The sequence below is a fragment of the Alternaria viburni genome (genome assembly GCF_023758015.1).
Source record: "Alternaria viburni strain BMP 2772 chromosome Unknown scaffold_3, whole genome shotgun sequence".
Taxonomy (NCBI): domain Eukaryota; kingdom Fungi; phylum Ascomycota; class Dothideomycetes; order Pleosporales; family Pleosporaceae; genus Alternaria; species Alternaria viburni.
In genome coordinates this window covers 1,042,096-1,065,611 of record NW_026055772.1, presented here as the reverse complement: position 1 = coordinate 1,065,611, position 23,516 = coordinate 1,042,096, and the positions used below count along the sequence as shown (strand labels likewise).

General features: G+C 53.1%; 8 protein-coding genes across 8 annotated transcripts; 5 read left to right on the top strand and 3 right to left on the bottom strand.

Moving 5' to 3' along the window:
• Window positions 1–366: 366 nt before the first annotated feature.
• On the top strand, window positions 367–2,230 carry DBP3 (RNA-dependent ATPase; the record flags this gene model as incomplete). The annotated part of the gene is made up of 2 exons (XM_049350882.1): window positions 367–2,021; window positions 2,077–2,230. 2 exons carry the CDS (start codon window positions 367–369, stop codon window positions 2,228–2,230), a joined length of 1,809 nt encoding a protein of 602 aa, XP_049214721.1.
• A 3,690-nt stretch (window positions 2,231–5,920) lies between these two features.
• Window positions 5,921–7,178, top strand: J4E79_001977 (uncharacterized protein; the record flags this gene model as incomplete). The annotated part of the gene is made up of 5 exons (XM_049350881.1): window positions 5,921–6,024; window positions 6,075–6,270; window positions 6,320–6,701; window positions 6,752–7,099; window positions 7,150–7,178. The coding sequence occupies 5 exons, from the start codon at window positions 5,921–5,923 to the stop codon at window positions 7,176–7,178; spliced, it is 1,059 nt and encodes a 352-aa protein (XP_049214720.1).
• A 1,844-nt stretch (window positions 7,179–9,022) lies between these two features.
• J4E79_001976 (uncharacterized protein) lies at window positions 9,023–9,678 on the bottom strand (the record flags this gene model as incomplete). The annotated part of the gene is made up of 2 exons (XM_049350880.1): window positions 9,023–9,473; window positions 9,575–9,678. The coding sequence occupies 2 exons, from the start codon at window positions 9,676–9,678 to the stop codon at window positions 9,023–9,025; spliced, it is 555 nt and encodes a 184-aa protein (XP_049214719.1).
• A 360-nt stretch (window positions 9,679–10,038) lies between these two features.
• Window positions 10,039–11,052, top strand: J4E79_001975 (uncharacterized protein; the record flags this gene model as incomplete). The annotated part of the gene is made up of 4 exons (XM_049350879.1): window positions 10,039–10,083; window positions 10,131–10,148; window positions 10,204–10,407; window positions 10,462–11,052. 4 exons carry the CDS (start codon window positions 10,039–10,041, stop codon window positions 11,050–11,052), a joined length of 858 nt encoding a protein of 285 aa, XP_049214718.1.
• A 479-nt stretch (window positions 11,053–11,531) lies between these two features.
• J4E79_001974 (uncharacterized protein) lies at window positions 11,532–12,449 on the top strand (the record flags this gene model as incomplete). The annotated part of the gene is made up of 1 exon (XM_049350878.1): window positions 11,532–12,449. The coding sequence occupies one exon, from the start codon at window positions 11,532–11,534 to the stop codon at window positions 12,447–12,449; it is 918 nt and encodes a 305-aa protein (XP_049214717.1).
• Window positions 12,450–12,739: 290 nt separating this feature from the next.
• J4E79_001973 (uncharacterized protein) lies at window positions 12,740–13,244 on the bottom strand (the record flags this gene model as incomplete). Its single annotated transcript, XM_049350877.1, has 3 exons — window positions 12,740–12,942; window positions 12,998–13,109; window positions 13,164–13,244. The coding sequence occupies 3 exons, from the start codon at window positions 13,242–13,244 to the stop codon at window positions 12,740–12,742; spliced, it is 396 nt and encodes a 131-aa protein (XP_049214716.1).
• Window positions 13,245–17,799: 4,555 nt separating this feature from the next.
• Window positions 17,800–18,361, bottom strand: J4E79_001972 (uncharacterized protein; the record flags this gene model as incomplete). Its single annotated transcript, XM_049350876.1, has 2 exons — window positions 17,800–18,201; window positions 18,254–18,361. 2 exons carry the CDS (start codon window positions 18,359–18,361, stop codon window positions 17,800–17,802), a joined length of 510 nt encoding a protein of 169 aa, XP_049214715.1.
• Window positions 18,362–20,675: 2,314 nt separating this feature from the next.
• Window positions 20,676–22,913, top strand: J4E79_001971 (uncharacterized protein; the record flags this gene model as incomplete). The annotated part of the gene is made up of 3 exons (XM_049350875.1): window positions 20,676–21,080; window positions 21,133–22,637; window positions 22,685–22,913. 3 exons carry the CDS (start codon window positions 20,676–20,678, stop codon window positions 22,911–22,913), a joined length of 2,139 nt encoding a protein of 712 aa, XP_049214714.1.
• Between the last annotated feature and the right edge of the window lie 603 nt (window positions 22,914–23,516).

Here is a 23,516-nt window from a genome sequence, read left to right as displayed (position 1 = left end):
CAAGTCTCAGAATAAGTGGTCCCTGTTGTTTAGTGGTTCTGGTCATGGCTCACTGTGGTGAGGGAGATCGTGAAAAGGTTTCGACTAGCGCGAAAACACGAAAAGCCTTTACATAACTAGGGAATGCAAAAGGTCTCGAATTGACGACTTTTGCATACAGTGACTAAAACCTTCACATAGCACTTCGTGGACGCGCAGGGACGTGAGAAGCACCGAACACGCGAGATTTGCTGGCGCAGGATCGCGTTGAACGCTTTGGGACTAGTTCCGGACTTATCGATAGTGCTGGTACCGACCGCCGACGAAAAAGTGATTTTTCCGCCATCCTTCTCAACTTCTCCACACGAAGCATTGCCAACCAACAAGATGGGGAAAAGACCGATCTCTGACGTCGTCGCTGAAGACAGCGCGACCGCCACCCCCGAACTTTCAAGAAAGAAGAGCAAGAAGGACAAGAGCAAGAAGCTCAGCAAGACCGCTGCAGTAGATGCGACCGAGACAAATGGCGATGCGCAGGCTGTAGAGAACTCGGACGACGAATCGAGTCTGTCCAAGGCCGAGCGCAAGGCGGCAAAGAAAGCAAAGAAGGCGGCTAAGGAAGCGAAAAAAGCGCTGAAGGCTGCCGCGGGTGCCGATTCAGACGAGCCTGCGGAAGAGAACGAGGAAGCCATCAAGGCGGCAGAGAAGGCTGCGCGAAAGGCAGAGAAGAAGCGCGCGAAGGCACTGGCCAAGGGCGAAGCCACCGAGCCCGTACCTTCCTCCAAACCTGCACCGGTCGAAACCACAACGAGCGCAGCCACCGTCGAATCGGGAGACTATGTGGAGAGCAAAGAGCTAACCCAGCTTCCCCAGTCGGAGGTCGATGCCTTCCTCGCCAAGAACACGATGGCTATCCAAGACCCCAAACCTGCCGCTCGCAAGCTCCGTCCCATCCTGAACTTCAAGTACCTCCCGGTCGACGATGCGCAACGCGCCTTCTTCGCCAAGTTCAGCGCCCCTACACCTATACAAGCAGCCGTGTGGCCATACTTGCTCTCAGGTAGAGACATGGTTGGTGTTGCTGAGACAGGTTCCGGCAAGACGCTCGCGTTTGGTGTACCATGTGTGCGCTACATCGCAGCGCTGCCCAAGAACGAGCGGAAGGGTGTCAAGGCTGTCATTGTTTCACCTACGCGTGAGCTGGCTGTTCAGATCTACGACCAGTTGGTAGCGTTGGCGACGCCGGCTGGACTATCTGTAGTCTGCGTGTATGGCGGTGTGCCAAAAGACCCTCAGGTTGCCGCTTGCAAGAAAGCGCACATTGTGGTCGCTACACCCGGTCGTCTAAACGACCTGATTGGCGATGGCTCAGCAGATCTCAGCAAAGCCGAGTACGTAGTACTTGATGAAGCCGACCGCATGCTTGATAAGGGTTTCGAAGAAGCAATTCGGCAAATCATCTCGCAGACGCCCAAAAAGCGCCAGACCCTCATGTTTACTGCTACGTGGCCGCCCTCCGTCCGGGATCTCGCGTCCACCTTCATGAACTCGCCAGTCAGAATCACAATCGGCGACAACCAGTCTGGCGAGCTCCGCGCCAATGTGCGCATTAAGCAGCTTGTCGAGGTTGTCGATCCCCGCGGCAAAGAGCAGCGTCTGCTGCAGCTACTTAGACAGTATCAATCTGGCAAGAACAAGGACGATCGTATCCTCGTCTTCTGTCTGTACAAGAAGGAAGCAATGCGCATCGAGGATTTCATCCGCAGACAGGGCTTCCGCGTGGGAGGAATCCACGGCGACCTGAGCCAAGAAAGGCGCAGCGCCTCACTGGCGGCGTTCAAGGAAGGCCATGTGCCCCTCCTCGTGGCGACGGATGTTGCTGCACGAGGTCTTGACATTCCTGCCGTGAAACTCGTCATCAATGTCACGTTCCCTTTGACGGCGGAGGACTACGTTCACAGGATTGGTAGAACGGGTCGTGCCGGAAAGGAGGGTTTGGCGATCACGCTCTTCACGGAACACGACAAAGCACTCTCCGGATCGTAAGTACCCCTTGCGCTTGGCTACATGTTTTCAGGGTGCTAACTCTATTATTAGGTTGATCAACGTCCTCAAGGCAGCAAACCAGCCCGTCCCCGAAGAGTTGATGAAGTTCGGTACAACTGTCAAGAAGAAGGAGCACGGTGCATACGGCGCCTTCTACAAAGACACCGGAGACTCCAAGGCAGCTACTAAGATTACTTTTGACTAAGTCGCATGAGTTTAGCTGTGTGTTGTCAAAAGCGGACTCGGCATCTCGTAACGAAGCTGGTCGGCGAAGTAGATGCCGCCGGCTACAGCTGCAGCGCGAAGATCGACTTGTAGACCTAGAAGCATTTGTCTAGCGGAGGCGTTTCGGATCATGCAAAGCAAAAGTCCCGGTAGTGTGCATTGTTGTAGATCGCGATGTGTTTAGTAATTACGAGTCTGCACAATATCTCATTCTTCGTAACGAATATCCCATCTTATGCATGAGCTGAAGAGAATCCCCTGTACTATAGCTTCCGGCTATACCGTGTCTGAACAATCGTACGATTTCCAAACCTGCGTATCCTCAGGTCCACACGAGAAGAAGGCTTCAGCCACCTCATCATACCGTATGCACTTGTTCCTAGCTACCATCGTGAATCTCAAATACGCATGTATCCACATGCGCCAACCGACCGCCATAACGACAACAACTCGCCTATCCAATGCACTACGCTTCCATTACCACCAAAAGCCCACACTGACCCTCCACATGCCCACTCCACGGGGGCACCCAAGCCCGGCACACCGACCCCAAAAACTCCTCTCCGATCCTCACCATGTACATGGCTCGGCAACGGACCCGTACTATAGGTTCTAACACACGCCGCTCCCGCAGACTAGACCCGCGTGTGCAGCGAAAAAAGCGTCTGGCGTCAAAGTGGTACTTCGCCGAATGTGGTCGCCGACTATAGTTCGGACAAATCACTAGACAGCCAATCAGATCCCCGCAATGAGATGCAGAGGCCCAGTCTTCTGGGGTGGGATTGGTGAACTAGAGCCCGAGGGGATTTATCATGCCTCACCGCAGTGAGGTAGTGTGTTCGCCGTGTGTAGGGGGGTTCGGCGAGGAGTGTATGTGGGATTGCGGAGGAAGGTAGGTGTATATAAGGGTCTCGGTGGGTTGCTGAGCGGACGGAGTGCATTCCAGATCTCTTTCAACCAAGATACGCATTTCGAGACTACTGTTATACCACGCTATACGCTACCGGACTCCACGAAAAGGTTTCGGCATACTTCCTCTTGCGTTCGGCATACCTTCATCGGCACATCATCGGCATCGCCACATATACTCGATATCCATAACATACTACACATTCACGATGTGCAAGAAGGCTTCCTGCGACTCCTGCAGTAGGTCACCTACCACGATTATGTTGTACGAGCACGGCTAACATCGCCTCAGACAAGACCACATGGTGGGGCTGTGGTAAACACGTCGCCGGCGTCATGGACAACACCCCCAAAGAGCAATGGTGCACATGCGCACCCAGAGTCGAGCAACAAGGCACACAATATCCTCCCATGGGGTCACTGTCTTCGGCATGACTGCCGGCTTGGATGAGGGGCTCGAAAACATAGCGAGAGAGCGGTACACGATGATACTGGACAGCACGGGGTGAAGGGCTGCTCTTTACGGAGTCTGGGAACATATGGAGTACTGGCGTGATGATTTACGATACGAACGACGCATGGATACGATTTCTGATAGCGTTAGCGATGCGCAATACATACCCAATTTTACGTTTTGAAGACTGCTTTGTCGCTGGTGATCATCATGCTGTAGTGCTGTGTAGATCGCCTTGTCTGGGCCTTGTGCCTGTTGCACATGTCAGCACAAGCGTTCGAATGATCACCAGCACGTTTGTCGATGACGGGGATACAAGGTGCGCCTTGCACGACGAGGCCTTCATCACGGTCTGGCGGGACCTGGCATCTTTGTCTGTCGCCCGTTCCAGAAGCATGGTGTTGGGAGCTACGACATGCCACCACCAGCTTTGTAGCACGGTGACCACAGTGACCACAACAGACAGTGGAAACGTCTGGACCGTGATGATGACAGAAGCTGTCATTTTAGACCCTGAAGCGGGTAAGGTCAGGATTCAATCCTGTTAGTAAGGCTCGGCGGCCTTTTGAAACAGCTTCTGGAAGTCTCAGATGCTTCGAAGTCAAACAGCTATGATGTCGACGGGTGCCGGGCCAGTGAGGCATCTTCCTTCCAATCGGACCCCAAGAAAATGCCGGCGCAGATGCATGGCGCGTACAGCGCAATGATAAGACAGTCAAAATCTTGTGCCAGACCATTGGAAAGGTGAGAATAGGACGGTTGGTGGTGGTTGAGTTGGAGAGAAGGCGCGCGAACCAATGGGTTCGGAGAGGATGCACCCGCCATGGTGAGGCTGGTCTCATAATGGGTCTGCTAAGTATAGCCGTTGCAGATGTGGAACTAGGCCCCTGCAACTAGCCAGTTTCAGCCATGGCCCTACAGGATCCTCCGCCATGAGCTTCAGCGACGAGGTGAATGACAGGCAGCCACCCTGCAGCAAGAGGCGCATGTGGTGATGGAAAAGGCAGCGACTGAGAACTGGCATTGGGCAGATGCGGGGAAAGCAGAAAAAGCAACTCTCCAGGACCCCGCTGGAATCTCGTGCACGCGGTCATGAAGTAGTGGTAGATCCTGCTAGCGAAACGATTCTCGAATGTTTGAGATGGATCTCGTGCATATCGCAGTAATCACAGGATGTGACTCGCGCAGCTCACACAATGGCTGGATCACGTCGGCGGTTAGCCCAAAGTATCCATGAATGGCGGCGGCCGTCGCGGACACCAAACGGAGACTGCCACCTGGGGGAGGTATATTTGCAGTCCATAAGCGGTGCATGCTGCTGTTATTGTCAAGTTGTGAATCTCACGCGCACTCGTCCTTGCCGCTTCGTATTGTCGTGTATTGTATTGTCGCAATAGAGCGTACCTGAGAGCATTTGGCGCTGAGCAGCTTGACCCCGCCATCCATCCCACTTGGAAAGCGCGCCCGCCGCAGCAACAAACACACGCCATCGCACCTTCCCCGTGCTCTCCGCAACATCTGCTTCTGTGAAGACACGTCCTTCACAACCTTGGAACGCCGACGGAAGAAGCCACGGGCTACGGTACGTCGCCACGTTCCCTCCCGCTCCCACGTTGAGATCGCGCATCTGGGACTGACTTGGCGGTACAACAGACCCTGCCCCCACCTTATCCGTCTCCTTTCTGTCACCGCCTCATTCCCTCTCCACCTTGCGCGGGCATCACCCCAGCATCCTCGAGAAGCTCCGAAGCGCAGCCGCTCCAGCTCCAATCGGTTGGTCGACGACATCTCTCGGTAGCCAGCGTCATTACACGGCTAAAGACGAGCGCCTCCATCAGGCACGCCCAAGTACACGCCTCGTTGAACCAGGCACTGCACAGGCCTCGACTCCAACAAACACACTTCTGTGGTAAGTCAAACGATACGGGCGGATGCATAGGTGGCGGCGAATAGCACATGTGCTTCTTTGTATTCTGACGTGCGCGTTGCCGCCATGAACACCTTTTGCGGCTCAAAGGGCACAGCACGTGGGGCTGGTTCAGTGTCTGACACAGTGCCGTTTCACCAACGCGCGCAAGACACGCCTGCTGTTCTGCGAACAATGCTTGCCATATAGCCTTCTGGGACCCAAAGCTGACCAGCGCATTTGTAGATTCTACTTGAACCACCGCAGACGCATCCTCATTCCGCCTCGTCAGCTCTCCACCTGTCGACTATCCAGCAATCGCGACCCCGCAATCACTGAGCCCAGCTCAATTGACCCAATTCACTGCGCATCAGCGCGTCCCAACCACAACAACCGCCAACATGCCTCCAGCGGGGAGTGGCAGCTCTAGAAAGATCTCTTTCAATGTCTCAGAGCAGTACGATATCCAAGATGTCGTCGGAGAGGGCGCATACGGTGTTGTTTGGTAGGCTTCACCTGTCAGTACCAGCCAGTCTGCTGCTAACCACGCGACAGCTCCGCATTACACAAGCCGTCAGGCCAGAAGGTCGCCATCAAGAAGATCACGCCCTTTGACCACTCCATGTTCTGTTTGAGAACACTGCGAGAGATGAAGCTACTCCGGTACTTCAACCACGAGAACATCATCTCCATTCTCGACATCCAGAAGCCTCGGAACTACGAGACCTTCACCGAAGTGTACCTGATCCAGGTGTGTAGCTCTAACATTGAGTGATATGCGTAGTTACTAATCCTATCAGGAACTCATGGAGACCGACATGCACCGCGTCATTCGCACACAGGAGCTTTCGGACGACCATTGCCAGTACTTCATCTACCAGACCCTGCGTGCGCTGAAGGCCATGCACTCCGCAAACGTGCTCCATCGCGATCTCAAGCCCTCTAACTTGCTCCTCAACGCCAACTGCGATCTCAAGGTCTGCGATTTCGGTCTGGCTCGATCAGCCGCCTCGACCGAAGACAACTCGGGTTTCATGACGGAATACGTTGCAACGCGATGGTACCGTGCGCCCGAGATTATGCTTACCTTCAAGGAGTACACAAAGGCCATCGATGTATGGAGTGTAGGATGCATTCTAGCAGAGATGCTTAGCGGAAAGCCTCTGTTCCCAGGAAAGGACTGTAAGTGTTGTGCCAGTACTGTTGTCGGAACTGTTACTAACAATCATCAGACCACCACCAGCTTACGTTGATTCTCGATGTGCTCGGCACACCCACCATGGAAGACTACTACGGTATCAAGTCCCGCCGAGCTCGCGAATACATCCGATCGCTGCCCTTCAAGAAGAAGATCCCGTGGAAGGCCATGTTCCCCAAGACCAACGACCTGGCGCTTGACCTGCTTGAGCGGTTACTCGCTTTCAACCCCGTCAAGCGTATTACAGTCGAGGATGCGCTCAAGCACCCGTACCTTGAACCGTACCACGACCCAGATGACGAGCCGACCGCCGACCCGATTCCAGAGGAGTTCTTCGACTTTGACAAGAACAAGGACAACCTGACAAAGGAGCAGCTGAAGCGTAAGTCAAAGATCATACGTGTGCCCTGAACCTCTGCTAACTTTCGACAGTCCTCATCTACCAGGAGATTATGCGATAAACTTGTCCACGTTTCCCCCCTCAAATGCGAGATATACACAAGATACCACGATCGAGTCGATTTCCGCAACTTGTCCACAGCTAGCTGGTCTGAGCTCATTACCACATTCGAGGAAGGTTCTACAATCGTCCTGTAATTTGGATTCGCAGCAAGACATGATGTTAGCCAAGTGGCGGTAGGAAAGCATACGAGGAGATGTCGCTTCGAATTCGCGCTCTCTCAAGAAAGAAAGAATCTCCTATAACCACAGTTCGTAAGATAGGAAAAGGCAGAAATGAATTGCTTATTTGCAATCCCAGATGTTGACTTTGCATGTGCCCATGAATGTAAGTGCTTTGTTTGGGAAAGTATGCTACATCTTCAACGCCCAATCCATGCGTTGAATCCTCTCTTCCTCTCTAGTACCTCTCCTACTACGCTGTTGTCCATCCCAGATCACGCCTTTAAAGTTCATCTCACCTCTTGCCTGCACCTGCGTATCCGTGGGCCTCGTCCAATCGTAGATAACCGACTCACATCTACTCCCCTTCCATGACGCATGCGCACTTCCCGTACTATTTCCACTCATTCCCTGCGACTCACCTAGATGATCCCTACCCTCCGACTCCGGCACAGCGTCCAACACAGACGACCGCCGCGTCGGACTCGTCGTTGAGCCCCTTCGAGCAACTTCGTTCCACCACCGCTTATCATACGCATCATATGAGAGCGAGGAACTGCGCCGACGTGCTGGAACGGGGTAGATGGGGTTGTGCAGTGGAAGTGGATCGAAAGAGCCTCTAAGAGATTGACGCCGGGAGTGTGTGCGTGACGGACGCTCCGTCGACGTCAACGGAAGCGTATTCTCGTGTATAGCAAAAGCATTCGGTCCTAATGTTGTAGACCGCGAGTCTGTTGTCCGCCATTGAGCTAGACCAGGCCATTTCCTCTTCTCAACGTCTCCACCGCTGTATGGGGAGGCTGGTGTGGGGGCACTTGTCGATGAAGATGAAGACCCAGCAACAGAATCCTTCCTCGCCACCACGGATTTCAGCTTCAACAAACTCGCCGCTCTGCTTCTCCTCGTATCCTGACTACCATGCCCACATGAACTACACTGCCGGCTCCACGTCACTCTTCCCGTTACTGGGTTGACCTCGAAGTTCCCACCACTCAATTGCGTTTGTGACTGGCGCTCTAAATCGGCTTGTCGTCTTTGTGCGAAGTGGAGGCGGAGGTACCATGCTATAGCTACGAGTATGAGGAAGAGGAGTATGGAGAGGGCGATGGCGGAGTTGCGGTCGATGTTTGTGGAGGAGTTGGCGGGAGATGATGCGGAGTCGGATTTGTGTTTACTTGCTATTGCACTACCGGCCATGGCGGCGACCGACATGCTGAGGTTGTTGAGTGGTTTTGCTGGGAGGGACGGCTGGTGGAGGCATTGGTGGAGATGTGTACGGGACTTCGGCGGAAGTGGTAGTGTGTATGACATGCAGATGGTCGCGTGTGCTGTGCTGTATTACACGTTGTGACTTCATAGTCTGATTTTGTACCAGAGCGTCGTTATCTAGGTACGCTTGGTGCGGTCGAGACCGAATGGACTGGTAGCGGACCAGTGTTGGAGATGAGGGGCAGTAAGTGTCGCGTTGGAAGCCGAGTATAGAGCAATGTCCTATCCATTCTTCTAATCTCTAGATCTCGCTTTTAGTGTAGAATTGTTGTGCCCTTGAACGCCGCCCAATGCCCGTGTTCAATTCGTATCCGCACAGAGTGGTGTCCTTCGCTATGCAACAGACCGCCTACCCAATATCTTCATATACACATAATTATACACTATATCCCTCAACCTCCCTTATCTCCTGACCCTAGAAATCACATCTCCCATCCTTCCACCCCGTCCTCCACCTCTCCTCCCACTTCTTACAATCAAACTGCTCCTTCCCCAGCTTCTCATTCACAGCATTATGCGCCTCGCACATCCACTCTCCAAACTCGCTCCTCGAGCTGACTCTCGGTGTGTTCTTCTGCATCCACTTCTGGAAGTCTTCGGCGCACACCCAGCATGGGTACAACTTGCCAAACGTGGTGAGGAAGGATTTGGTTTCGGATTGGAGTTGGGGAGAGGGGTTCGTGGGGTATGCGCCGGTTATGGAGTGGAGGAGGGTCCATGAGGAGCGGCCGAGGGCTTCGACGTCGGGTGGGCAGTCGGCGGGGAGGGATGGCGCAGTCGTGGTGGGAGCGGCGGCCGGTGTGCGCTTTTTGGGCATTTTGCCTGACATGGCCATGAGGGAGGTTAGGTCGTTGCAGGCTCGGCATCTATAGTAGGGGCCCAAATATTAGCATGCGTCCCGTTCGTAGAGTTGATTCTCGTCCAGCGCGTATGTCTTCCGGCGCATTCGAGAGTTGACGGTACTTACGGCTTGCCATCTGGACCGAGTATAATGCCATTCGCCAGCTTCTTGTACCCAGGCCTTCCCGCGATATCCTGGCCTTCGTCTTTCTCATTCGGTTCCTGCGCCATCTTCTGCTGTCTGGAAGCTCAGTGGTGGTTGTGATATGTCGCGGCGAGCAACTGGTGATTTCTAAGCTCTTCCATGATCGGACCTCGGCGGTATGCACGCGTTCCAGGGTCAACCATGCCGTGCGTCATCGCGCCATCGCCGTTGACGGCGGTACGTCTGCAGGTTATTCGTCGGCATCGGAGTTCGTAATTCTCGTGCATCCGTGACTTCGTAGCGCGATTGTAGACATGTTGTTGCTTTCGAATTACTCTTGGCGCGTAGATAAGAGGGAGGTTGTGGACGCGCAGTGGAGCGTGCAGACGATACGCATTTGAACATTACAAACGCATCCTCCACATCCCGGCTATCACTGTCTGATCATGGATGTACCGGTGGCTGCGAATGTACTAGGAACGCTGGGAGCAGTACGTATTCTTCATGATCTCGAACGTAACCGTGCTGACCAGAAAAGGTGTGTTGGTCCATTCAGGTACCTACGTCTCCAACAACCATTATCGAGGAGCACAGCTAAGAGTGTGGTCTAGCTTATCCCACAAATCGTCATCAACTATCGCAGGCACAATGCTACTGGACTCCAGCCGACCATGATGATGTTGTGGGCATGGGCTGGGGTTCCTTTGGGCGTTTATAACATTGCTGAAGACTACAACATTGCTCTGCGCATACAGCCTCAGATTCTTACCGTACTGAGCCTGGTGACGTGGGTCCAGTGTTATTACTATGAGAAGGTAAGTGGTTTCATCAACGGCTCGAGTGTGAATACGACAGCTAACATTCCAAAGAGTTGGTCGGTTCTTCGCTCGCTCGCAGTTGTGGTCCCTGTGGCGTGCCTCATGGGCGGTATTCAAGCTGGTCTCATCTTCGCCATTCAGCATGCCAAGTCAGAGGGACTGCATTGGCCCAGTATCCTCATGGCTGTTGCTTCCGCCGCTCTTCTTGCTGCTGGTGTCCTGAGACATTACGTGGATGTCTACGTTCACCGGACCGTTCGTGGCATATCCTTCATCTTTGTCGGTATTGATGCCCTGGGAGATCTCTTCTCCTTGGTGTCAGTCGTCTTCCAACCTAAGCTTGACGTCTTGGGTCTGGTCATTTACGGCTCCGAGCTGGTGCTGTGGATCGGCATCTTCCTGTGCGGAGCGTATTACAATCTCCCCTCGTGGTACGCTGCAAAGAAGGAGACGGAGAGGACCGACGAGGGCTTAGAGAAGCCGAACAGTGGGCCGGCGGGCACGTCTGGGATCGCACTTCACGATCTGCCCTCCAGCACTTCCGTGTTCAGGACGCCATCGGGCGAAATTGAAGCGATCCGACAGCGCAGTATGGGCTCAATACGTGTTGCTGGTCTGGAACATCTACCGCAGAGGGTGTAGGTGAAGCGCAAATGCAGTCAACTTTCAGCACATCACTTTGAATTGCGCATTTCACCCCACAAACCGTTTGCACCCCCAGCATCTTCTTCGTACAAAGGTCTAGGTCCTGCGGCTACCTCCGGTGCTGTGTTTGCCCGTGACGCGTTCGTTGCTTCCACGCTCTTGAACTTGGGCAGGCGCACGCACCTTCTCCACAATCACCATCCGCACTCCCCACACTCAGACCGGACAACTACCACCGACTACATTCACGCTCGACCTCCTGCGTCACAGAATATCAACTGCGTCACTATAATAACCCGGCGCCAGTAGCTGATACAAGTAAGCTAACCTGCACTTCCGCCGACTCCATCACCGTCCGCAACCAGAAGTCTGCTTCACCTGGTTCGGCCTATCACAGCGCTGGAATATCTCAGCAACACTAACGGGTTCAAATAGTCAGGAATACTCGCAAGTCAGCTCTCAGCTCCAACAGCATCATGACTTCCACCACTACGACCAAGGTTACTTCGCTGGACTCTCAGTCCGATGGCCCGTCGGTGCCGAACCCTACACCAGCCACTGAGTCTGTAGGCAGCCCCTACGAACCGGTAGACCCTCCTCCGGAGATGGACTACACTGCCGTCGCCAGGATTCTGGGCCCTATCCAAGAGTCGCTCAACGAGGCCGCCCTGGAGGCCGCCTACCCATCGCCACCCATCAACACACCCATCCTCGGTTCTCCAGCTCCGTCCGTTTCATATCGCTTCCCTGTGACCCGCGGTCGCGGCTTCAGTGTGGTTGGCGATAGACTCGCGCAGCTGAAGATCAATGACCGCAAGCTTCGTCACCGCGAGGGAGATGTGGGCTCCAGCAACTACTCACCAGAGGCATCCATCAACGAGGACGAAGAAGTCGATATTGCGAGCATATCCGAGGTGTTGAGCGACGGCGGTAGGGACAAGGAAGACCCAGGACAAGCTCGTAAGACCCTTGACCCCATCGATGTGACTGAGGGCTCAGTTCCTATCGCTTTAGGTTCCCCAGCCGTCAACCCGCGCATCGTAGAGTACCTGACCTTCACCTCCGACGACTTGCCTACGAACTCGGTTGCACCTTGCTTCCCCTCTACACTCATGAAGACAAGCACCGCGTCGATTAAGACCGTCGTTGGCGGCAGCGACGGCGCTAGTTTGAAGAGCGATGGCGTCACTGAGAAGAGCAACTGGGCTGAGGAAATCGAAGACATGGTCGACCGTACATGCCTACGTCTCGAGCAGCTGGCCGACGATGAGTGGAAGCGTGATGGCAGCAAGAGCTTCGCCGATTACTACGTCGCTCGCCTTGAGCGTCTGCTCAGCAGCGCTAAGCGCTCCGTACCCGTCAGCATCCAGAAGAACAAGGAGGCCCAAGAGTAAAAGGATAAGAATGGTGTGCCAAAGAAGCACGCATTCGTATGGAAATGGCGCAGGGAAAGGTGACGGCGTTCACGGTACGGGTAATGCTTTGCTTGTCTTCACGGTTAATGGTTCAAAAGTTGGACACGTGCTGTCATGGTGTTCTATACCCATAATGTCTTTTATTAATGATTCACGGGTCTATGATAATGACTCCACGATGTCAGGTTCAAGTAGTGGGCCTGAATTAGCAGTAATAATAACGTGTCTTTCCTACACATCTTGAATCTACTGTGCACATGCCATTATATCTATGTCAAGCGCGAGTACGATGCGTTCCTCACACCAAGCCCTTGCAAGATAGCAACGACACCTAGCGTGATAGCCGTAGGTCTATCATTGCTCTTCCAGTAAGCCGCGCCCGCTGCTGCCAACAAGGTCGTCAGGACACCCGCGATGCTCTTGTCGTACACATCGTAGATACCCGTGACCGACCACTTGTAGTTGAGGATGCCTATCGTAACGTCAATCGCGACACATCCAACAACGACCTTTGCCTGCAGACTTACTCATAATAACAAAGAACCCGCTGCCCTCGTACCAACCGATCTTACTCGCGCCGCGTAGCATGAGTGGCAGTGTGTTCATCGTCGGATGTTTGAACTGGTCCAGACCCTTCAGCTACAACACCATGTTAGCACACTGCCACATCTATCGAACTATATGATCTATTACCGTATGTCCAATCGCCAAAATCGCGTACGCAGCCGAGGAAGCCTGCAGCAAGGGGTGCGACTGCGAGGTTATCGACGTCATGGTGGTGAGTGATGCTTTGAGAATTGTCTTAAAGTTAGTGGTAGGTTTGAAAGAGGTTACGAATTGGAAAACGGAGGAGAAGAGCAGGGTTCTATGGCGTTTGCAGAGACGCGTATGTCACGATCGCGTCGTTGTGGTGCTTTTGGCTGGGACCGAGGTTAGTATGGATTGGGAACGGTTTCCCCACTTTTTGCGGGTCTCGCTGTCGACGCGACTTCCACGAAGACGGTGGCTGCTACTGCCCACATGGTCAGATTCGACGGGCAGGTGGTTGAGCATGAGAGAAGATCTGATTTGATGCTAACATACGTCATGTCTGGCATGCGACAACGAAATGGACGTGCAAGCTCTGTTGCCGCCGTGCCTGTAATGCGGTATCACAGACACCAGGTATGCTTCGTTTCCAGACTTGACTGCAAGCCAGAACTCATCACTACAAGACGGTAATCATGCTGACTGGATCTAGGCTTGCGACTGTGGTGTTTGTGCTACAGTGACTTGCTCATCAAGCTGCCTTGCGCCTCGCCCGGGCTGTGCGATCATCTCGTTAATCAGCGCGAATCAGAACATTGCGTCGACTAGGCAGGATGCTTTTGCTAACTTGCATTGCATTTGATACGTTGGACGTATCTGATCGGTATATGTGCACTGCCCCGCGACTCCAGCCACCACATCTAAGCCCACCAACATCTATATCTTCGTCCAGCCGCGCTTCGCCAAATACCCATCACTCCATGATCCTGTTCCTCCAGCTCACAATCAACCTTCTTCTCCATGGCTCGCCAAGCTCGTTCGTCTGTCTTGAATCAGAACTACTGATCGGCCCACCTGATCGCTGTAACCCAGTCAAACGCGAGGGCACTGATTTTCAAGATTTTATCCACGTGGTTACTTTCAGTCTTCCATTCAATGGAACCAAAGAATCCGGCCCTAACGACCCAGGATGCTTTGCCTTCGGAAGTAGTGCCGGGTGGCACAGAAAACTACCGGGCTCGAGAATGGGTTCGTCCTCCTGGTGGCGACGGAGCTCAACCAGCCTGCTTCGGTCTCAGTCCACTCCGAATACCAGAGCGCTCAGAGAGTGATAGACTTTGTTCCGCTTGTATGAGTCTCGGTGGCCCAGACAGTATGCGCTTTAAAGAATTAAACAAGTTCCGCAACGTCGTTGTGAATCATCACACCTCGTTTGATGCGTTAATCAAGAGTGTACGCGGAGGCTGCCATCTTTGCGGATTGATGTTGATGGCATGGGAAGAAAATTGTCGCTTTGTTCAAGAGCCCGGGGGTGGATGGCTGGGTAAGGCGAAATATGATTCGGCTTCCCTGAATGACGGCATCACCCTCCAGTTCCAGAGGGTGGCAACGAAAATACCGCAGACTGATGTGGTCTTTAGTGAGTTACAGGTTATCATACTATGTGGGGAATTGGGGGAGTTCGGACGCTTGATCTGTGAATTCCCAATGGACAGTGAGCGTTCCTCAACCCTAGTACATCACTAGTGCTTCATGATTAACTTTTGAAACAGAAAATCATCTTAGCTTGCCCAGAACATGTCTCCCATCGGGCAACGACAACAATACGGGCTCGTCGGCGAGTTTTGCCAGGATCAAGGCTTGGCTGGATATCTGCACAAGTTCACATCCAGCCTGTTCCCAAGCTGATTGTCAGCCTCCACCCTTACCAACGAGAGTAATTTCAGTAGGAACTAAGGGTTCAAGCAAATGCTATCTAGTGTCTGGAAACCAGAAAAACGGCCACTACGCCACTCTTAGCCACTGCTGGGGAGATCCCCGCAACCGACCGTTGTCGACGAATGATCGGACCCTTCCTTGTCGGCAGCGAGGCATCGAAGACAAGAGGTTACCAAAAACCTTTCGGCACGCCATTCAAGTCTGCAGGGAGATAGGTATAGAATACATTTGGATCGATTCTCTGTGTATCATTCAAGGGCAAGAGTCGCAAGAAGATTGGACAAAAGAAGCACCGAAAATGGGAGCCGTGTACGGAAATTCACTGTTGAACATTTCAGCGGCAGCCGCAGCAGATTCGACACAGGGATGTTTCAAAGAGCGCCTTGGTCTGATGATCTGGCCTTGCCAAATTATGCTATTCGGACACCCGTGCTACATATCCCGGTATCCAATGCATGACGAGGAGATCTCTGGCGATCCAGGAGACCAAAACCCATGGAAAGGGAATTTATCAGCCCGAAGAGCCTGGATTCTACAGGAGCAGATTTTGTCTCGCCGCTCCATCATATTCTCACAAGATCTGCTCATCTGGCGTTGCCCGACGCTATCGACCAACGAAAAGTTCCCGTTAGGAATCCCGCACGCTCCAAATATATCATTCGATAACCATCGCCTTCTCCAATGCATAGTAAATGATATAACACCATCCATACCTAAAGAACAAACGGTGGACAATCACGGCTGCTGGTACAGAATAGTAGAGGAGTTCACGTCTCGAGTTCTCACATACGAGGACGATAAGCTCCCTGCCATAGCTGGCATTGCAAAAAGGTTTGGAGTGGCAGTCGATGACAGCTACCACGCGGGACTGTGGAGACACGATTTGATCCGAGGTCTCTCATGGTGCGCGAAAGATAACACTACCATATGCAAAGCTAGATCACCTAGGGCACCTTCGTGGTCATGGGCCTCAATCAATGGTGGCGTGAGCTACTCACATGTTTTACCAAACGACCACTCGTCGCGCGTCCTCTGGTCTCCATTGATCAATATTCTCGATGTTTCGGACCCAACAACCTGCGAAGATCATCCGTTCGGAGCAACTTCTAGAGCATCGTTCAGCTTGTCTGGCGTTTTGTTGGCAGTGAGGCGAGACGAGCACAATCATCCCGGGCTAGTCTTGGTCGGTCACAGCAGCGGCTTTCCGTCTCCCACCTTCTTCCCGGACGTCCAGGATATCAACTGGTCAGATCGAAAACCCTTGGTCTGTCTACCGTTATGCATACGCCATTGGCATCACTATCGAAGTTTCTCTGATGACGGCGAATTGAACTGGGAGAGATTCTTGAAGGAGGGAAAAGATGTGTTCACCAAGGATAACAATTTGTACTGCTTGATCCTCCAGGCTATCGAAGGAAGTAAAGATAAGTACAGGCGAGTAGGGCTATGGATGGTGTTCGGTAAGCTGACAATGGAGGCTAGTAGGATGGCCTTGTTCGATGAACGTAGGTCCATTACCATCATTTGAATGTCATATGGTTTCGAATACACAGCTTAGCTAAGGACTTTCCCCCTCCTTTGCATTTGTTGTATAGTATCAAGAGAAAGGTGGGTAATTAAACGTGCGGAAAGTAGCGAAGCTGTCGAAGGAGAAAAATTCCATCGCACATAACTGTCCTGATTCAATGGAACAGATGACTATGGTTGCTGCCAGCCGAGCTTACTTCACACGAAACGTTGCGAGGCCCCTTTAATTGGTGCAACCACTAGGCGATAAAACTCACCTGGGCAAAGACTGAAAACTCTTCTGAGAATACGTAGGTAGGTGAATATGCTCGCAATGACTCAGTAGTCATCTCCATCAGCGCAATGCCCACACCACCCACAATCTTTATCGCAAAGCGCCCAATCCTGGTCGTCGTCGTGCCACACCGTCCGAACATGTTCTTGTGCCCACGCGCCTTCATCAGAGTACTCGTCCTCGCTGTCGATGTCGCTAGACGTGGCTTCTTCAATTGAAGTGGAGGTCACTCCTAATATGCGAGATTGTGCTTGGTGAGATGAAGCCTCGATAGCATGTCAGCGTTCGAACAATACCTCCCACGACGCAAGATTCTGAACTTACACTCCCCGAGCCCAACGGCGCACCCACTCCCATTGCAGAACTTGCGCGGACCACCTTTCGCTTGTGCGACGACGACTTATTATGCTGCGCCACAGCCTGCTTACTCCCGAAAGGCTTCTTACAAACGTCGCATCTGAACATGGTAGCGTGAGACGGTGCAGTACTTTGGGACGGCACGACACTATGAGACGGTGCATCGCGATGCTGCTCCATTGCTTTCTGGCTGCAGAACCGGCGGTTGCATTTGTGACATGTGTGAGCGCGGCGAGAAACTGCTTCATTGGTGCCCGTGTGGCCTCTTAGCGCGGTCTCGGAAGGGAAAGACTTGGAGCAGATGGGAAACTGGTTCGCCATGTTGGAGAGGGGTGAGTCGAGAGAGAGGCGAGATACTTGGAGGTAAAGTCTATGTACCCCACTTCGTGTCACCATGCACTCCCCTAAATATGGTTGGGATCGACTGCTATGAAATAAATGCAAAATGAAACCTGCTCGGAGAGGGCAGCATAACCTACTACGTTGAAAGGTGGGTACAGTTTGATCCTTCTGCTTCACTTCGCTGATGACTTCATGGCTCAATATTGCCTATAATTTCCATTTGTTGTAACTAGCACACCGTAATCTCTCTCATAGACCAAAGTTATGCTTGGGTATCATATGCCAATCCGTCATGTAGACCTCGACTCATTCGCCACCATTCAAATCACGTAACTTGCGCCCTTCCCCTTCATCTCCCTTCTCTCACTCTCTTACAGCCTCTCCGCTACCAGTCTTAGTGCTCTTCTCAGTGCCCTTTCCTTCCTTCACTCCATCATCAATACCGCCATCATACTGCCTTGCAGCCGGCAAAGCAGGCAGAATGCCGCTAGCAATAGCATCGAGATCGGATGGCATGCACGTGGCTGGCGAAGTATAAGGGCCTGTAGTGTCTTGCTCTGCACTCAGCTTATCAACCTTTTGTTCAGCCCAGGCGATGGCGCTATCGACGGCGGTTCTGACGGTTTCAACGACGTCTGAGACGATGGTTGTGGCGGTCGGGCTGGCTTCGGTGGTGCCATCTGTACTGATCGTGCTGCTATCCGACGCTGATCTTGGGGATGCGGACGAGGACTTCGTGGTATCTTGGTTCTGGTGAGAAGAGGTCTGACAGGCGTCAGTATGTATCGGGTACAGGGTCAACGTGAGATAAGCATACTCGATGCCTAGCTGGCGACTTCTCCTCCGCGTCTTGAGCTGTGACAGCTTCAAGTGCTTTCGGCCTCATGGTTTGTGTGGTGAGAGCGTCGAGCGCTTCCGGCTTCATGCTTCGGGTGGTACAATGAAGCTACCCTTGCAAATTGGCTTTTGTGTTACTTGGTCGATCGCGCGGTCCTCCGAGGTGTGCCAATGTAGGTTGCGTGTGCATGCGGTCGAATGCCAGCAGGCGGCGATCTCCGCAGGTCCTTCTCGAAGTACTTGTTTGTTTGTTTGCCATTTTGGGACTGTATCGCTCTTTCCTATTCGACGTCGCGATGCGTTTGTACCCGCATAACAGGAAGCGACACCGCCACGAAAACGATTCGGAAGAAGTCGATGGACATCTCGCTCGTTGATAATGACGCCATCGGGGTCTTCTTGATTAGCTGTGAGTCTCGCTGACCGAGCTCCCAGTGGCCCGGATAACATCCTCACTCAAACGACTGCGTCCTTTCCCCAAGGCTGGCGAGGCGAGGATTCGCAAAAGCTGAATGGCGGTCGTTTGTGGTGATTGTTCGAGTATCGACGAGCTCGTAAGGCAGAGAGTCTCAATATTCAATACTGCCCACTCTATCGACTTTATCGTCATATTCTACGTTCATTCTGGAAGTTGTAGCCGGGGCTTCTGTTTAGACCCAGCTCACGTGTCCGAGTGTCTGCCTCAGAAAACCAAAATCGTCGGCTTCGTTCCCAGGATGCAGCAAGTGATGCATCGGTAGCCTTGCAATACCGTGCTCGAATAGAGTACTACGAGCGTACATGACGTTGCTGAGTTGGCTCGACATCTGCCGTTGCATCAAGGAGCCGATAAGCCTAACCCTGACGCAACACCGATCATGACCACTCCTGCGTCACGCATCGCATCTTCTGCCTTGTCAGAGACAGCGAACGCATTTTCCTGCCGACCGAACCACTTGCGACCGCCTGAACAGACTCCACGATACCAAACGGTAGTCAGATCCAGGTACCCACCGGCTATTCACCCTGCGCTCAGAAGGCAGAAGGCATAGCCTGAGACATAACCACCAGGCTACGCCATTGAGCAGAAAGCATCCTGGTCATGTCGACTTACCGAGCGTCTACCCCATCATGTGGCGCACGACTGGGGTTCAACCGCTTGAAGCGCAGATCAATGTGTCCAAGACATGTCTTCTTCCTCGTCTTCTAGAAGCTTTGTCTCACTGATTGCGCCATCGCAGGCCATTCAGCCCCTAGGCTAAGCTATACGAAGACAGACGACTCCGTGTCTTGGAACTGCACTATGGCTGTCGTTATGCCGCTTCGACTCAGCGTTGAGTCAGTCGATAAGAGCGTTCTGTACACGGTGTTGGATCACCGGCACCCGCATAGTCGAAGTCAATGAATCCTAGGACGCAGTGCCGGAGTCAGCAGCGAACATTACTGGCTGAGACCCCAGTCGTCGTGTGGAAGAGTCCACTTGTTCTACGGCTCCTACAGGTACCTAGGTAGACGCCAGGATGTACCTGGTAATTGCACTTGGGCAGCGTTTTAATATGAATTGCTGCATGGAAGCATGCTCGCGCCTATCAGACGGGTTGCAAGTCTTCGAGTGGAGTTCGAGTGGCTTGGTAGCAATATGGAAACGCAGCGGACTTGTGAAGGCGTAGCGCGAATGATCAGGAGATGCTGTTGATGCAGGTCCACTGCCGCCGTTCGCTGATCACAGTCATGCTGAACCCACCATGCCAAGGCAATAGCATGCGCAGTACGATCTTAGGTCGGCCGTTTTCCTGGTGTATTAGCCTATTGTACGCGGTTAGCACGCTGGAGAGTTGGAGGGCAGGCATCTCGCTTCGTGGGCCTCTCCAGACACACCGCATGCCTCGCATGCTCCGTGCTTCCTGCAGACCCTTCTGTAAGCAGGCTGCCACCACTCGTTTGAGGCTGCCACCACCACTACGCTGATCGTGTGTTTACAAACGTCCGGCATGTTGCAGGCAATTTATCGTCGACCGGGCGAAGCTGCGGCCGTGGGTGGGTAGCATCATCACCGTGCCGGCCACGGCTCGACGCGAGACCCTTGGAAGGATCACTGGCGCCATTTTTTGATTGTCAGAGCGCAAATGTGGAGTGCTTGATGCCCTTGTCACCCCCGCATTCGCCTCGCTCATCTCGCAGAACCCGTTTCGTGACATGTGTAGGTGTAGGAGCTAAGGATGAGGCGAGATTCGGTGTGGTTATAATCGTCGTGCGTCCTGCCGTCTCATCTTCACGCCGAATTGCTGTGTCCTGCTTTCATCAGCAACGCCTGTCTCACACCCTGTGCCGCCTTGGAATCCAGTGCTCTGTCTCGATATCGTGGCTGCACGCCGCAGAAGTTGTGCAGCGTGCCCCGGCCGCTGTCTAACCGTCCACCAATCATGGCTGGAATTACTCCTTCTCCAGATGTTAGTCCCGTGTCAGCGGCGACCACTAATGGAGGCTTCCCACGCGACGCCTTCTGCCTCAATCTCTCCGCTCTGCCCGACGCAAATACCTTTATCCTCAAATCCGCCCTGACGTCTCCTCATCTGCTCGACCCCCCGAATGGACTGTTCACTGGAAACGGTGGCTTGAGTAATCCCTTCAAGAAGCGGCCCCGCAACATGTCTCAATCATCTGGTACAGACCGGGAAATGTCCAATGACAACACCCCACCCGCGTCGAATGGAATTGCACCTACTAGCAATGGTACCAACGGCACGAGCACCGAACCCCGACCGAGCACAAAGAAGCGCCCAAGTACCGACACGATAGACTACCCGCGCCGGCGTGCGACGATCGCTGTACATCACTCTTATTTCGACTTATCCAGCTCCAAAAACTGACCTCAAATAGTGCGAGATATGTCGGTCGCGGAAAAGTCGATGCGACGGAAACAGGCCAAAGTGCAGATTGTGTACAGAGCTGAATGCCGAGTGCATATACCGAGAGCCAGGCATTAAGCTGGACGCAGGCGACAAGCTGATCCTAGAACATCTGAACCGCATCGAGGGTCTTTTACAATCTGGCCTCACTAGCAACTTCTCATTATCATCGCATTCGCCAGCCGCGAGCAATTCCACCAGCGAAGATTTCCTCGCCCGTAGCACCGGCAATATACCCCATCTCGGCATGGTACAGCCGATCAACGGCATAGGAACATGGACCAACCACCCGTCAAACATCTCGACCATGCCGAAAACCCACAATACTGCGGCACTCAATCTGCTGTCATCTCCAATGATCAGAGAGCTTGTGTCTCGCCAATATGACGCCAAGCTTCTTCTCCAGCTTGAAATGACTCGAGAGTCAGTAAGCCTGGGGACAAGCCGTGGGTTGGATCTCTCGAATACTGGCGCATACGTGCAGGCGTATTTTGAGAGAGTGAATGTCTTCTACGCGGTTGTAAATCCGTATACATGGAGTAGCCACTACCAGACCGCCCTCAGCCATGGTTTCCGAGATGGGCCGGAGAGCTGCATAGTTCTTCTCGTTCTTGCGCTAGGTCATGCTGCAAGCACCGGCAGTATTACGCAGCAAAACCCTGAAAAAGATCCCCCAGGATTGGCATACTTTACCGCAGCATGGAGCTTACTGCCGACCGTCATGACAAGAAACAACATGGTAGCTGCACAATGTCAAATCCTCGCCGCAGCATACTTGGTGTATCTTGTACGCCCAGTCGAAGCTTGGAACGTATTATCAGGCGCCAGCATGAAACTGCAGCTTCTTCTGAGCGCGCCTGGTCGCGTATCTCCAGCGGAAGAGGAGCTGGGCAGAAGAGTGTACTGGAATGCTGTGATGATCGAAAGCGACCTACTAGCAGAGCTCGATCTTCCCCATTCCGGCCTCGCTCAATTCGAGGAAGGCTTTGCACTTCCGACCGGATTTGAGGATCTAGGAACAGAAGCAGTTGGCCGAGATGAGCTGTGGTATTTCCTTGCAGAGATTGCCCTTCGTAGACTACTCAACCGTGTGAGCTCCATGCTCTACATCCGAACGACACCCTATTCCAAAGGCCCAGCTGCGACATCCATCGCTCAACTGGATCCTTTGGTTGTGGAACTTGACTACCAACTGAACCAATGGTATGCTGGTCTACCGCCAGCCATGCAGTTCCCGCTCGACAGAGTGCCTTTGCAGAATCCGGTTCAGACCGTTTTGAGACTGCGCTACTTCGCATGCCGTACCATCATATTCCGCCCTTACGTGCTTTTGGTCTTGCAGGACGAGACTTTGGCCATGGATTCGAGTGTGCAGGATAATTGCCACAAGTGCTTGGAGGCATGCGTTCGTCAATTGGAGTACATCACTGCGCACCACGCTGGACATCTGCCTTATCTGTTCCAGGGCGCTCTCTCGTAAGTTTGATCAATCACCAGCATTGCGTTAGCTGACAGTTTTGTAGCATCATCTCCCAGACATTGCTCATCATGGGCGCCACAATGACTCCTTCGCTATCTCAGCTACTTCCCCCACCAGCGACTATGGACGATATCATCAACAACGTTGTTCTGGAAATGGAACGATACGCCCACCTCGCACCCAGCCTACAGCTTTCCGCTGAGATCATTCGCGAAGCCGAAGGCAAGCGACAGATGTGGCTACGGACGGCAGGACTCAAGTTTGACGTATGACTCTGATCTCGCAGTACCAGATTGCCACCCAGTACATGACTACGACTGTGGGCTCTTCAAAGCAGGAAAGCTACAACGCGGATCCACCTGTTTGCCATACCTGAGTAGCTGAAGCGACCTTCCACTTCTGGTAGCCTCCGCCTACCATATGATGGATCAGCAAGTCGAGCGACGATCGCACGCGACAGCGACTATCATCTACACGACACACGCGGCGCTTCTCGACGAACCCATTTCTGGGTCCAGCACAGACCTTCATCCCCGACATCCTGTATCGGACGTTGCGACAAATAAGTACTAGGTCTCCATGAACCAGGTCCTCACGTCTGCCGTACCCCGAGTGTACATGCCGAGAATGATTGGCGAGTACTGCTCAATATGGGGCACTTTGACATGACACAGTGTCTACACCAACTTTCGACGAGAACCAGTTCTACATGGAGATTCTGGTCATAACAGCTGGGACGATCTTGAACCGACTCAGGCAACCAGCAAGCCGCTGCGTTAATCTCACCAAGCACTGAGATCAGGTCCTCGTGGTGGCGAAGCACAACCAAAAAACCACTGGGTGGGTCACTGCAATGAACTGAAGAGATGATCTGT